This window comes from Cetorhinus maximus, unplaced genomic scaffold (genome assembly GCF_964194155.1).
Source record: "Cetorhinus maximus unplaced genomic scaffold, sCetMax3.hap1.1 HAP1_SCAFFOLD_204, whole genome shotgun sequence".
Classification (NCBI taxonomy): Eukaryota; Metazoa; Chordata; class Chondrichthyes; order Lamniformes; family Cetorhinidae; genus Cetorhinus; species Cetorhinus maximus.
In genome coordinates, this window is record NW_027596181.1 from 212,108 (window position 1) to 226,537 (window position 14,430).

The 14,430-nt window shown below is 43.9% G+C and overlaps 1 protein-coding gene across 1 annotated transcript in view; it reads left to right on the forward strand.

Moving 5' to 3' along the window:
- LOC144673028 (uncharacterized) overlaps positions 1-14,430 on the forward strand; it is a 135,664-nt gene that overhangs the window by 21,573 nt on the left and 99,661 nt on the right. Inside the window, 5 exon segments of the mRNA XM_078535025.1 lie at positions 639-679; positions 1,651-1,725; positions 7,276-7,446; positions 8,922-9,092; positions 10,480-10,668. Of these exon segments, the coding sequence (XP_078391151.1) occupies positions 639-679; positions 1,651-1,725; positions 7,276-7,446; positions 8,922-9,092; positions 10,480-10,668 (647 nt within the window).

The following is a 14,430-nucleotide window of genomic DNA, read 5'->3' on the forward strand; positions in this document are numbered from 1 at the left end:
CTCTGCTTTCTGCCAGCCAACCAATCTCCTATCCATGCTAATATGTTACCCCCTACACCACCAGCATTTCTTGTCCACAGTAACCTTTGGCATGGCACCTTATCAAATGCCTTCTGGATATTCAAGTACAGTATGTCTACAAGCTCCCTTTATCCACAGTGCATATTACTCCTTCAAATAATTCCCAATAAACTGGTTAAATATGGGCAGAATTTTCGGGTTGGCGAGCGTGGGTGGGGCCTGCTCACCGACACATAAAATGACGCACGGTGACATCGGACGGGAGTCTCAGCGTCACCGCGCGCTATTTAGATTTTCAGTTTGGCGGGTGTGCAGCCAAACTGCCAAAGGCCTATTGAGGCCTTTAAGAAAGTAATGAAAGTAGTTCAGAATGCTGCCAGTCCAACCTTAAGGTTGGAGGGCAGGCAAAGAGTCCAGGTGGTCTTCACATTTTTCATAAAACCTCATCCATGGGCGGGATTACGTTTCATGAAGGGTTTATTAATTAAATTAAACATTTTAAAACATTTGATAAACACTGTCTCATGAGGGGACATGTTGAAATATTTTTTTTTGTCTTTAATAAAAACTTTCATTCCACAATTAATCTCGGTGAGGCCGCTCTGTGCCTCAGGGAGATTTCTGCCTCTGTCACCCGCGCATGTGTGAAAGATCGCAGGCCCCGACTCAGAGAATCCCCCCTCCCCACTCCCGCTGCCCCCACAGGGAGTGTTCAGCGCTTCGGGGGCGTGCGTCACGCTGGGTGGGCTTTAATTGTCCGGCCCACGTAAAATGGCGGCACAGCCTCGATCTGGGGCGCCCATCGGGATCGCGCCCGACCCCACCCAACCCCCATCCCTTTCTGCCCATGATTTTCCTTTCACAAAACCATGCTGACTCTACCTGATTACGCGAGTTTTTCTCAGTGTTTAGCTATCACCCCCTTAATGATCAATTTTAACAACTTCCCCACCACAAATACCTATAGTTTCCTGTTTTGTGCCTCGCTCAAGGTTTTAAAATTTCAGGTTATTTAATTTCAAAGTCTTAGTTATTTTTATTTATAGATCTACCTTAACTCCCACACCAGTCTAAGCCTGCACACTGTCCCTCCCACTGGGCACTTGCCGGCCAATCAACGCACTGGCTTCCTGTGACGTCACAATCGCCTTTACCCCACACTGCTGCCTGACAGCAGCTGAAACGGTGCATTCCTCAGCTCCCGACTGCCCCCTGCAGCTCCGCTCCCACTCCCAGCAAGGTCGGCCGCTCTGCAATCCCTGGTCTATATTTGTAGGCATTCCTCAGCTCCCGACTGCCCCCTGCAGCTCCGCTCCCACTCCCAGCAAGGTCGGCCGCTCTGCAATCCTTGGTCTTTATTTACAGGCGCTTCTCAGAACCTAACTGTCTCCTGCAGCTCTGCTCTGTCTCCCAGCAAGGTACCAGACTGTGGAATTATGTTTATAATAACTGCATGTCTGATGCTGTAAAGTATTATGATTATCAGTAATAGTGTCACTAATAAACACTGCACATTATCATTACTACAAGTATTAGTGTTATTAATAAACACCACGGATTTACTCTGATTCATGAAATGTTTCTCTCTAAGATCTCCAGCCGGATAGTAACAGCCTCACATATTCATAGCTCCCCTCTCAGCACAAATCGGGCACTGATGAGCCTGGACCTGAGTTACGACAAACTGCAAGATTCAGGAATAATACCTTCAAAAATCATTTAAAGTCATTCTGAAAGACATGAATCAGAATTAAAAACTGGATAAAACGATTATTGCTTCTACAATTCCCATGGTGGAATTTTATGGCCCCTCTCGCCAGCGGGATTTTCCAGACCCCGCCGAAGTCAATGGATTGTGAACGGCCCATCCTATTTTACAGCCCCTCCCGTGCAGTAAATTTCCCCCCCCCCCCATATTGTATTCTTACATTTTTAGCTTAGCTTAATTAGACATTCACATTATAGATCTTTAAACTAGAAAGCTTCTCAGTTTGTAATAAAAGTGTAAAACATTCACAAATATATTGGTAAGGCAGATAATAAACGATCAAAATGAATCAGCTATCACAGTCTGTGGCTCCCAATAACCCAACAGTAAAATTCAGAAACTGTGTGAGATGTTGTTTCTGATAACAGGATGTCGAACACTGTACGGTATCATTAGTATCAGTCATGGTGTCATCAACAACAACATCAACTTTCATTCATATAGCAGCTTTAATATAGTTAATTGTCCCAAGACACTTCACAGGAATGTTATCGAACAGACTTGGGCAGCGTGGAAAATGAGATATTAGGACAGGCAACTAAAAGCCAAGTCAGGGAGGAAGGTTTTAACGAGAGTGTTAAAGGAGAAGAAAGGGGTAGAGAGGTGGAAGGAATTAGGAAGGGAAATCCAAAGCTTGGGGCTGAAGAGCTCAAGGTGCAGCTGCCAATGACAATAATTTCCATATTTAATAATCTGAAACATAAACACGTTGTTATTATTAGTATTGGGAATAGTGTTGTTTAAAATAAAACTTATTAATAGGCACATAATTAGCTTGGCAGCGAAGTTAAAGCCCAAGTAATAAAAGGGACTGTGACAGCATGGATATAAAGTTGTCTAAGTGACAGGAAACAGAAAATACTTGTTAATGGTTGTTTTTCAGTTCGAGGAAGCAGACAGTGGAGCTTTCCACCGGTTGCTTCAGGACGAGCAGTATTACATTTCTTGATATATGCTAATGACTTAGACTTGGGTGCATCTAAAAATGAGGCACCAACCTGGTGAAGCTACAACCCAGGACAACTTGCAGGCCAACTAATGAGAGAAGAACATGATCCCACAACCAACCGATAAGATCAAAGTTTTGTACACCTGTCACATCCAGTTGTGAATGGTTACGGGCGATTAAACAGCTCACTGGAGGAAAAGGCTCCACCAATATTCCCATCCTCAATGGGGGAGGCCAGACACGGCTGACGATTATTGGCTCAAACAGTCCAATTTAACTGGGTCAGACCCATTCTTAGACCATTAAAGTTGGCTTTCCCCATATTAATTATTCTTACTCTGGACTGTTCTTTGTTTTATCCCATAGTCAGCTTAAACCTTATGATACAGTGATCACTCCTTTAGACTTGATCCACTTGGCCCATCTCATTCGAAAGAATCATGTCAAGCTGTGCATCCTTTCTCACACTGGAAACACGCTGCTGCAGAACAATTTCCTGGTCACTCTAGGAATTCTGGCCCCTCTCTGCCTGTCACATTAATACTATCCCAGTCTATATTTGGAAAATTAAAGTTCCCCATTATAACTACTCTATAATTCTTGCACCTCTCTGGAATTTCCTTGCAAATTTGTTCTTCTCCATCTTTCCCCTAGTTGGTAGCCTAGAGACTAGCAATGTAATTGCACCTTTTTTGTTCCATAGATCGAGCCATATAAATTCTGTCCTTGTCCTCTTTGGATCATCCCCTTTCTCCAGCACTGAAATTTTCTGCTTAATCATTCCGACCACCCCATTCCATTTTCTCCCTTTCCTATCTTTCCTGAATACCCTATATTCAGACCAATCTTATTTACCACACTCCATGCATTCACAAACATTCTCTGTAACCCTGATTTAGACTTTAGTGTCTTCTCCCTTACTCTGTACAGACTTAATAACTTATTATTTCCTATTCTAGTGCTATATATTTCTCGCAGTATTCTTTGGTATTCCTCTCTGTTATTACCTGCTGGTTCCCACACTCCTGCCAAGTTAGTTTAAACCCTCCCCAATACCAGGAGCAAATCACCTGGAACTCAGCTCCAGCTCTGTTTCGGTGCAATCCATCTGACCTGTAGAGGTCCCACTTCCCTCAGAGCTGCTTACAAAGTTCCAGCAATTCTAAATCCCTTTCCCCTGCACCATCTTTCCAGCCACTAATTCATCTGCTTACCCTCCTATTTCTGTGTTCACTTGTGCGGGATACAAGGAGTTATCCAAAGATTACTGCTTTTCAGGCTGCGCTTGCTAATTTCTTACCTAGCTCCCTAACTTCTGTCTGCAGGGAAACAGTCTCAGTATAGGCTACTGAACTTTAAAGACTGATGCTTCACTTAAGGGGTTATGAATCTTTCGAATTCTCTATCCCAGAGGGTTGTGGATGCCCATCGTTGAATAAATAATTCTAAGGCTGAGATGGACAGGTTTTTGGTCCCTCATGGGATTGAGCAACATGGGGAGTGGGTGGGAAAGTGGAGTTGAAACCCTCGGTCATCCATGATCATATTGTCTGAGCAGGCTATTCCGGCTCCTATTTCTTTGTTCTTCTGCAGCAAGACCTAGAGAATTTGTAGGCTTGGCCTGATAAGTGGCAAATAACAAATGCACCACACAAGAGCCAGGCAATTACCATCTCCAACAAGAGAGAATCTAACCTCACCACCGCTCCACCACCACCTCCACCCACCTCCCAGCCCATAGAGGCTGGGAATTCTGCAGTGAGTAACTCACCTCCTGACACCCCAAAATCTCTTAACTATCTAGAAGGCCACAAGTCAGGAATATGAACTAATGCTCTCCACTTGCCTGGATCAGTGCAGCTCTAACAACAATCAAGAAGCTCGACACCATCCAGGGTAAATGAGCATGCTTGTACAGAATCCCATTGACCAACTTAACATCCATTCCCTCCACTACCGACCAACATTGGGGGCAGCATCACACCAAGACTCCTTCAACAGCAAATTCCAAAACCGTGGCCTCTACCACCTGGAAGGACAAGGTCAGTCGATGCATCACAAACTGCAAGTGCCCCTCGAAGTCACACACCATCCTGATTTGGAACTATATCCCCGTCCCTGCACTATCACCTGGTCAAAACGTGCAAGTGAAGCTTGAGATTCAACATACAGACGTGTTCCATATGAGTCTTTACTTAGACACCCATTTAATATAATTAATCTTCCACCTTGTGCAGCTCTGTTGCTGTTTCTTTGAATGTCTTTAACATTTCTCTTGAACCGTTAGCACATGAGGCAAAAATGCTGCAAATGAATTGAACTTATTCTGTGTTGTCCTTCCATTGTCACCCTTTGCAGGAGGCAGTGAACTGTTAAAGGCCCAGTAATGTCCTTAAAATAATGGTGAAAGATTAATTTTGTGATGCATTCATTGAAGACACATACACAACAAGGTGATATGTCACAATAAAATATAACCCCGTGAAACCCAAGTGCAATGAGATGAACCTTTTAAAGTGATGATGGGGGCTCTTACATTGCACTCCCCCTGCGCTGTCAGCTGAGGTGGAGGCAGGGTGCTGACCTTTCTCCTCCGAGGATTTCAATGACCATGGTGGTTGTCCTCTGGTTCCCTGAGGTCTGGAGGGCCCCAGCATACTGAGGGCCTCCTGCACAGATACTGGAATAGGCTCTGTTATCGTGGGTTTGTGAGGTGCTGGTGTTCCGGTCAGAGCAGTGGAGGACCCGCTGTCAAATCCAGGAGCACTCTGAGAGGAGCCCTCAGATGCTGCAGGCAGTCTCTCCTATACACTTTCAGGGCACACTGGATCCTCCCTGCTCACCTGAGGAGTCCGAGGACTTGGTGGTGACTCCAGTCACCTCACCCCCTCTCACCCAGCCATTGCTCATGGTGGTGATGATGACATGCAGGTCAGTGTGTATCTCCAATCGTTGGTCTGCTGGATTGACTGTCCTTCAAGGTCACCAATCTCTCAGTACAGGATGCCTAGGGCACTCATGCCTGGGACAAAGCAATACTCATCGCTTGGATTAACTCCTACAGCCTTTGTGTCTGGTTACACACAGCTTCTTTATGTTAACATACCTCATGCTGCAGTTCCAACATCTGCTACCTTGTTGAAGACGCTGGTGACATGTCATCAGCCTGAAGCTTGACATTGCCTTTCCCTCCCAGAGCCCTCCGAGTGTGAGTGACCTTGGCTATTACTGTCTCCATCAGCTGCTCGGGCGTGTCTGTACTGTTCACCAGATTGTGACCCCTTTACTAATGGAATGTGACTATCTCCCGACGTGATAGTACCTGCACTGGTGGAGGGTGCGAGGGGAATAATGTGACGGTGCACACTCTGAGGTCCCCTTCTCGTCCTCAGAGGTGGATGGCTGTCACCCGGTCACAGCCGTCGATCTGTGAAAGAAAAAATAGTGTTTCTAGGGAAATGTTTGTTCTGTGCTCGCCAGAGGGTCTCCTGTGTCCATCCATTAGGGCACTCATTCTCTCAGCTCCACAACCCACCTCAACATCAGTGATTGCCCACCCTGCCTCCAGATCTCCCAGTTCATGTGTCTGAATTTCCATGGGTGGAAGGATGAGGAGATCTGGGGTACAGTGACCCATTTGGCTCAGTCCCTCTCGTCAGCTGTTTTCATCTGCAAGCATAGAAATCTTCATGTAACTCGCCCATCAAAGACACACACTAGCCTATACTGGTGGCAGCCTGACTGTCCCGCATGGCACCACATGCATGTCTCCTGCATGCAGCACTCATCAGCGTGCAATCCTTGATCTGTCATCTGCCATTTCAGCTCTTCATTCAGTAACCAGGGCTCCCTCGCTGGTCCCTCCAGAGTTGCTGTGTTTAAAAGTACTGCTGGCTGCCTTTACAGATGGCGCCAGCATTGTCTGAACCGGGACGTCCCCTGTCTGCACCCCCGAAGTGGACGGCTTCTCCCACCTGTTAGCTCTGATTAAATCGCATTAGTAACTCTGGCTACCCTGACCCTCCGTCCAAACACCCACTTACAATCTGATCAGGCCTTCACCGCCTCCGGTAAAATTCCAGTCATTATCTTCAGCTCAATCACAAACTCCATTCCCAAGCCATTGACCATCCCAAGCCCCTCCCTAGCAACCAGGATAAGGACATGGGAATCCTGTGCTTTTGTCTTGTATCATCATCCTTTTTCATATTGTCCTTTCCTTGCCACCCTCCCATCCCCATTTCCCTGTTGTTTAAAACCTGCTGATTAGCTGATTTTTTTGTTCAATTCTAATGAAAGTGCATTGACAGAAACATTAAACTCTTTTTCTCTCTGAACAGATATTGCCTGACCTGCTGAGTATTTCCAGCATATTCTATTTAGATTTCAGATTTACACCAACGATAGTATTTTACCTTCTAGATTAATGGAAGTTGTTTCTTGAATTTCTCACACTATATATTATTATTGTCATTAATGGTCTTTAAAAAACTGACTTTACACTGATCCCTGTTATCTTTCTCCCTCTGATCTTCAGCCTGCGTTATAACAATCTCACAGCTTCTTGTGCCGAGGATCTCGCCTCTGCTCTCAGTACAAACCGATCACTGACGGATCTGAAAATTGATAATAATAAACTGGGAGATTCAGGGGTGAAACTATTGTCTGAGGCTCTGAGGGATCCGGACTGTAAAATACAGAAACTGGGGTAAGTACAGACTGTGTGATATTGTGTTTTTAATAGCAGAATAGTAAACAAAACAATGTCAGTACTGTTACTGGTATAATAAATAAATGCTGTCCAATTTTATTAGTGCCAGTGATAAAGTTATAAATTTTTGAGTAAATCTACATTTACTCAGATTCATATTATTTCTGTCTCTAATCCAGTCCATAGGATGTCAGTCCCACAGATAGATGTGCTGAGAGTGCGGGGGAATAAAGTGATGGTTCACCCTCTGAGGACCCCTCCTCCTCCCCAGAGGTGGACGGCTGGCCCCAGGTCACAGAAGGTCCTTGATTTGCGAGAGCGAGAATCGTGAATGGAGGGAAATGCATATTAAAACACATCCTTCAGATTATTGTTTGTGACCAGTGATGGACAAATGAACAGGATGTATTGTGGTCAGCAGAGGCTCTCCTGTGTCCATCCATTAGGGCACTTATTCTCTCAACTCCACAACCCACCTCAACATCAGTCATTGACCGCCCTGCCTCCAGATCTCCCAGTTCATGTGTCTGAATTTCCATGGGTGGAAGGTTGAGGAGATCTGGGACACAGCGACCCATCTTGGCTCGGGCCCTCTCGTCAGCTGTTTCATCTGCAAGCATAGAAATCTTCATGTAACTCGCCCATCAAAGAGACACACTAGCCTATACTGGTGGCAGCCTGACTGTCCCGCATGGCACCACATGCATGTCTCCTGCATGCAGCACTCATCAGCGTGCAACCCTTGATCTGTCTTCTGCCATTTCAGCTCTTCATTCAGTAACCAGGGCTCCCTTACTATTCCCTCCAGAGTTGCTGTGTTTGAAAGTACTGCTGGCTGCCTTTACAGATGGCGCCAGCATTGTCTCAACCAGGACGTCCCCTGTCTGCACCACCGAAGTGGACGGCTCCTCCCACCTGTCAGCTCTGATAAAATCGCATTCGTAACTCTGACTACCCTGACCCTCCGTCCAAACACCCACTTACAATCTGATCAGGCCTTCACCGCCTCCGGTAAAATTCCAGTCATTATCTTCAGCCCCATCACAAACTCCGTTGCCGAGCCATTGACCATCCCAAGCCCCTCCCTAGCAACCCGGATAAGGACATGGGAATCCTGTGCTTTTGTTTTGTATCATCATTCTTTTTCATATTGTCCTTTCCTTGCCACCCTCCCATCCCCATTTCCCTGTTGCTTAAAACCTGTTGATTCGCTGATTTTTTTTTTCAATTCTAATGAAAGTGCATTGACAGAAACATTAAACTCTTTTTCTCTCTGAACAGATATTCCCTGACCTGCTGATTATTTCCAGCATATTCTATTTAGATTTCAGATTTACACCAATGTTTTACCTACTAGATCAATGGAAGTTGTTTCTTGAATTTCTCACACTATATATTATTATTGCCATTCATGGTTTTTAAAACACTGACTTTACACTGATCCCTGTTATCTTTCTCCCTCTGATCTTCAGCCTGTGTTGTAATGATCTCACAAGTTCTGCTGTCGAGGATCTCGCCGCTGCTCTCAGTACAAACCGGTCACTGACGGATCTGAACCTTGATCTTAATAAACTGGGAGATTCAGGGGTGAATCTATTGTTTGAGGCTCTGAGGGATCCGGACTGTAAAGTACAGAAACTGGGGTAAGTACAAACTGTGTGATATTGTGTTTATAATAGGATAGAAAACAAAACAATGTCAGCCCTGTTACTGGTATAATAAATAAACGCTGTCCAATTTTACTAGTGCCGGTGATAAAGTTATTAATTTTAAAAATCTCCATTTACTCTGATTCATATAATTTCTGTCTCTAATCCCATCTATGGGATGTCAGTCCCACAGATGTTTGTGCTGAGGGTGCAGGGGAATAAAGTGATGGTTCACCCTCTGAGGACCCCTCCTCCTCCTCAGAGGTGTGCTGTCCCCCGGTCACAGGAGTCCTTGATTTGTGAGAGCGAGAAGAATGATTCGAGGGCAATGCACATTACAACACACCCTTCAGATTATTGTGTGTGAACAGTGATGCACACATGAACACAATGTTTTGTGGTCACCAGAGGCTCTCCTCTGTCCATCTATTTAAACACTCTCTCTCCCAGCTCCACAACCCATCTCACCATCAGTAATTGCCTCCCAGACTCTAGGCTTCCCAGCTCCAGCGCTTCACCTTCCATCAAAGTCTGGAATGAGCCTAAGCTGGTGCAGCCTGACTGTCCATCATGACACCACAGGGATGGGTCCTGCATGGAACCATTTGGTCATCACAAATCAACTCTGACTGGGCCCTCCAGAGAGGCTGACATGTCTCTAACAGACATTGCTGCTGCCTGGGCATTGCCAGTGGCTGGGAGGGAATGACCTTTCTACCAATTTCACTTTCATCATAAGCCATAAGTGAAGTTGTAAGCTTCACCCTGTGTGCAGCACTCACGGCCATTATCCTCATCCCCACCACAAACTCCATCCCCTGATCACTGATGTTCCATGTCCTCTAGCGAACCCGGGCAAGGACTTGGGGATACTGTGGATGATTCTTGCAAGCAGGGAAATTATCCCTTTGAGGTCGTGACCCTAGAATTACAGCATGACGTGGTTCAACACCCAATAGAACAATTGGGACGTTAATGGGTTTAATTTCCCGCTACATTGTCCGCGGGAGCTCTTCAACATTTGCGCGTGCCCGCCAAGCGAAATATCGCACGAGTGCGCGATGACGTCAGGACGCTCGTCCGACATCATATCGCCCGATTCCCCGCCTGCTTGGGTCAGGCACGCGCCCGCCTGCGGGACTCTGGGCTCTGTTTCTCCCTTCACAGATACTGTCTCCCAGGCTGAATATTTCCAGAACATTCCTTTATATTTCACATCCACAGCATCAATTATAGATTGCTTTTATGTTTGAAGTTGTGTTTCTTGAATGTTTCACACTGTATATTATTATTTTAATTAGTTAAATTCTTTGAAAAAAACTGGAAATTTATTCTGATTCCTGTTATTTTTTCTCTCTCGAACCCTCCCCCCACCCCCCAGTCTATGGGGCAACAATCTGACAGATTCTTGTGCTGAGGATCTTGCCTCTGTTTTTAATCGCTCACTGACAGATCTGGACCTGACTGCTAACGAACTGGGAGATTCAGGAATGAAACGACTGTCTGTAGCTCTGAGGAGACCGGACTGTAAAATACAGAACCTGGAGAAAGTACTAGACAGTGTGAGATTGTGTTAAGAATAACTGAATATTTAACAATATATTTGTGCACTGTTACTAGTATTAAAAAACACTGTCCATTATTATTAGTGTTAGCTATGAATAAAAGGAAACATTTAGTTTGATTCATGTTATTTCTCTCTCTGAACCCTAGGCTATTGGATGCCAGTCCCAAAGATCTTTGTGTCTCGGGTGTAGGGGAATATTGCGAGGTCTCCCCTCCTCCTCAGAGTTGGGTGTCTGTCCCCGGTCACTGTGGCCATTAATTTGCGAAAAAGAAAAAAGTGATGAGATGGCAAAAGTAAGGAAAAGGTCCTGGGGTCGCTCTGTTAATAACTGATGACATTAGCACAGTAGTCAGAGATGACCTTAGTTCAGAAGATCAAGATGTAGAATTAGTTTGAGTAGAAATAAGAATTAGCAAAGGTAACATATCACTTTTTTATTCAATCATGGGATCCAGGCATCACTGGCTAGGCCAACATTAATTGCCCATCCTTAATTGTCCTTGGAAAAGTTGTGGTGAGCTGCCTTCTTGAACCACAGCAGTCCATGTGGGAGTAGCTTATAGGCCCCTAATACCTTCACACTTTCGGACAGAATATACAGAAAAAAACATGTGCGCCTGTAAGAATGGTGCTGCAATAACCACGGGTTATTTTAATCTTCATACATGTTGGATGAAGCAGAATGGCAAAGGTTTCCTGGAAGATGAGTTCGTAGAGTGTATTCGAGACAACTTCTTAGTCAGTATATCCTAGTACCCACCACAGAACGGCTATTTTAGACCTGGGAATGTTCAATGAGACAGGATTAATTAATGACTGCTTAGTAAAGATGCCTATAATTAGCATAGTATGAGAGCAAGTTAGAAGTATAAAACCTGATAAAGGTTCTCCAAATATTTATATAGGAAATGAGAACTAAAGTGTGCACAGGTTTCTTCGAGAATGAGGCTGGGAAATTAATATTGGGAAAGGAGGAAATGGCAGAAGTGTTGAACAGGCAATTTGTGTCCCTCTTCACTGTAGAATACACAAGAAACATCCCAAGAATACTTGGAAATCAAGAGGTAAAAAGAAAGAAGGAACTTAAAACAATCAGGGTTCCGAGGGAAAAGGTATTAGGGAAACTATTAGAACCAAAGGTTGACAAGTCCCTTGACTTGATGGCTTTCATCATAGGGTCTTAAAGGATGTGGCTGCAGACAGAGTAGATGCATTGATTGTGATCTTCCAAAATTCCCTAGATTCATGGAAGGTCCAGCAGATTGGAAATCACATGGGGAGAATGTGTTAGATTTCTTTGAGGAAGTAACATGAAAATTGATAAAGGAGAATCTGTAGATTTGGTGCACTTGGATTTCCAAAAGCAATTTGATAAGGTGTGACATTAAAGATATAAAAGATAACAAGATAAGATTTTGTAATATAGGTAGTAGCATATTAGTATGTATAGATGATTGATTAGCTAACAACAAACAGAGAGTTGGGGTAAAGGGTCATTTTCGGTTTGGCAAACTGCTACTAGTGGAGTGACACAAAGGTCAGTGCTGGGGCCTCAAATACCTGTGTAAATTACTTGGGTGAAGGAACTGAATGCATGGTAGCTAAATTTGCTGATGGCGCAATGGTAGGAAAGTAACTTGTCAAGTGGACATAAAGAGTCTATTAAGGGATTTAGAGGTGAAGTGAATGGGCAAAAAATTGGCAGATGGAGTTTAATGTGGGTCAATGTGAATTTGTCCTCTTTGGCTGTAAGAATAAAAAAGCAGTGTCTTACCTGAATGGAGAAAGACTGCAGACTGTACGGTACTGAGGGATCTGGGAGCCCCAGTCCATGAATCGCTAGGCATGCAGTGGAGCAAGTGATTAGAGAGACAATTGGTCTGCTGGCGTTTCTGTGGATGCTGTGGCTGAAGCAGTTCCAACGACTGTCTAGTAAACCGAAGATCCTGAGTGTGAATTTCAGTGGTGCCTTTACCCCAATTTCCATTCAAGGCTTTGAAATGTGATGTGTTTACAACAAAAATACTTTGATGCACAAAAACCCAGCAACCAAAGTGTCCCAACGGAAGAAATCAAGAATTGTATTAGATCAAGGGAAGAGATGTATAAAGTTGCCAGAAAAAGGAAAGGCTGAGAATTGGGAACATTTTAGAAATCTGCCGAGGAGGACATAGAAATGGAATAAGAAAAAAAAGATAGAATATGAGAGTAAACTAGCAAGAAACACAAAAACTGATTGTAAATGCTTATGTAGGTATGTAAAAAGGAAAATATTAGTAAAAATAAATGTGGTTCCATTTCAAGCAAAGTCAGGAAAATTTACAATGCGGAATAAGGAAATGGCAGAGAAATTAAACAAATACTTTGTGTCTGTCTTCACAGAGAAAAATACTAAAAAAATCGCTCAGAAATAAAGGAGAATCAAGGGACTAGTGTAAACGAGGAACTGCAAGATATTAATATTTGTTAAAAAAAAAGTATTCGAAAAATTACTGGGACCTAAAGTAGATAAACCCCCTGAACCTGATGTTCTACATCCCAGAGTGTTGAAGGAAGTGGCTACAGAGATAGTAGATGCGTTGTTGATCATATTTCAAAATTCTGTAGCCTCTGGAATGGTTTCTGCAGATTGGAAGGTGGGAAATATAACCCCGTTGTTTAAGATAGGAGGTAGAGAGTAAACTGGGAACTAGAGATCTGTTAGCCTGACATAAGTAGTAGGGAAAATGCTAGATTCTGCAATAAAGGATGTGATAATAGAACAGTTAGAAAATAATGGTAGCATTGGGCAGATTCAACATGGATTTATGAAAGGGAAATCATGTTTAACATACTTGTTGGGGTTTTTGAGGATGCAGTCAGCAGAATAGATAAGGGGAGACCCGTGGATGTGGTACAGTGAGGTAGCACAAGGACCACAGCCGCAGCTATACACAATCTATATCAATGATTTGGATGTGGGGATTAAATGTAATATTTAGATGTTTGCGGGTGACTGGAAATTAAGTGGAAGTGTGAGTTGTGAGGAGGATGCAAAGATGTTTCGATGGGATCTGGAGAGGATAAGAGATTGGCCAAAATTTGTCAGATGGAATACAATATGGAGAAATGTGAGGTTATCCACATTGTCAGGAAATAACAAATACAGACATCTGTTAAATGGTGAGAGACTGGGAAGCGTTGATCTTCCAAGGTATTTCAATGTCCTTGTTCATGACTCACTTAAAGATAACATGCAGGTACAGCAAACAGTTAAATAGGTAAATGGTATGTTGGCTTTTATTACAAGTGTATTTGAGTTTAGGAGTAAAGATGTCTCACTGCCTTGGTGAGACGGCAACAGGAGCATTCTATGCAGTTTTTGTCTTCTTACCTAAGGAAAGATATACTTGTCTTAGACTGAGTGCAATGAAGGTTCCACTAAAATAATTCCTGGAGCAATGCGTGCTGAGGAAAAATTAAATAGACTGGACGTCTATTCTCTTGAGTTTAGAAGAATGAGAGGTGATCTCATTCAGGCATACAAAATTCTTACAGGGATTGACAGTGTAGATGCAGGTAGGAGGTTGCCCCAGGCTGGGGGTGTCTAGAACCAGGGGACGCAGTCTCAGAATAAGGGGCAGGCCAATTAGGACTGAGATGTGCAGGAATCTCTTCACTCAGAGGGTGGTGAATATTTGGAATTCACTGCCCCAGAGGAGGCTCAGTCATTTAGTATGTTCAAGACTGGGATTTATAGATTTCTACACATTGAAAGCATCATGG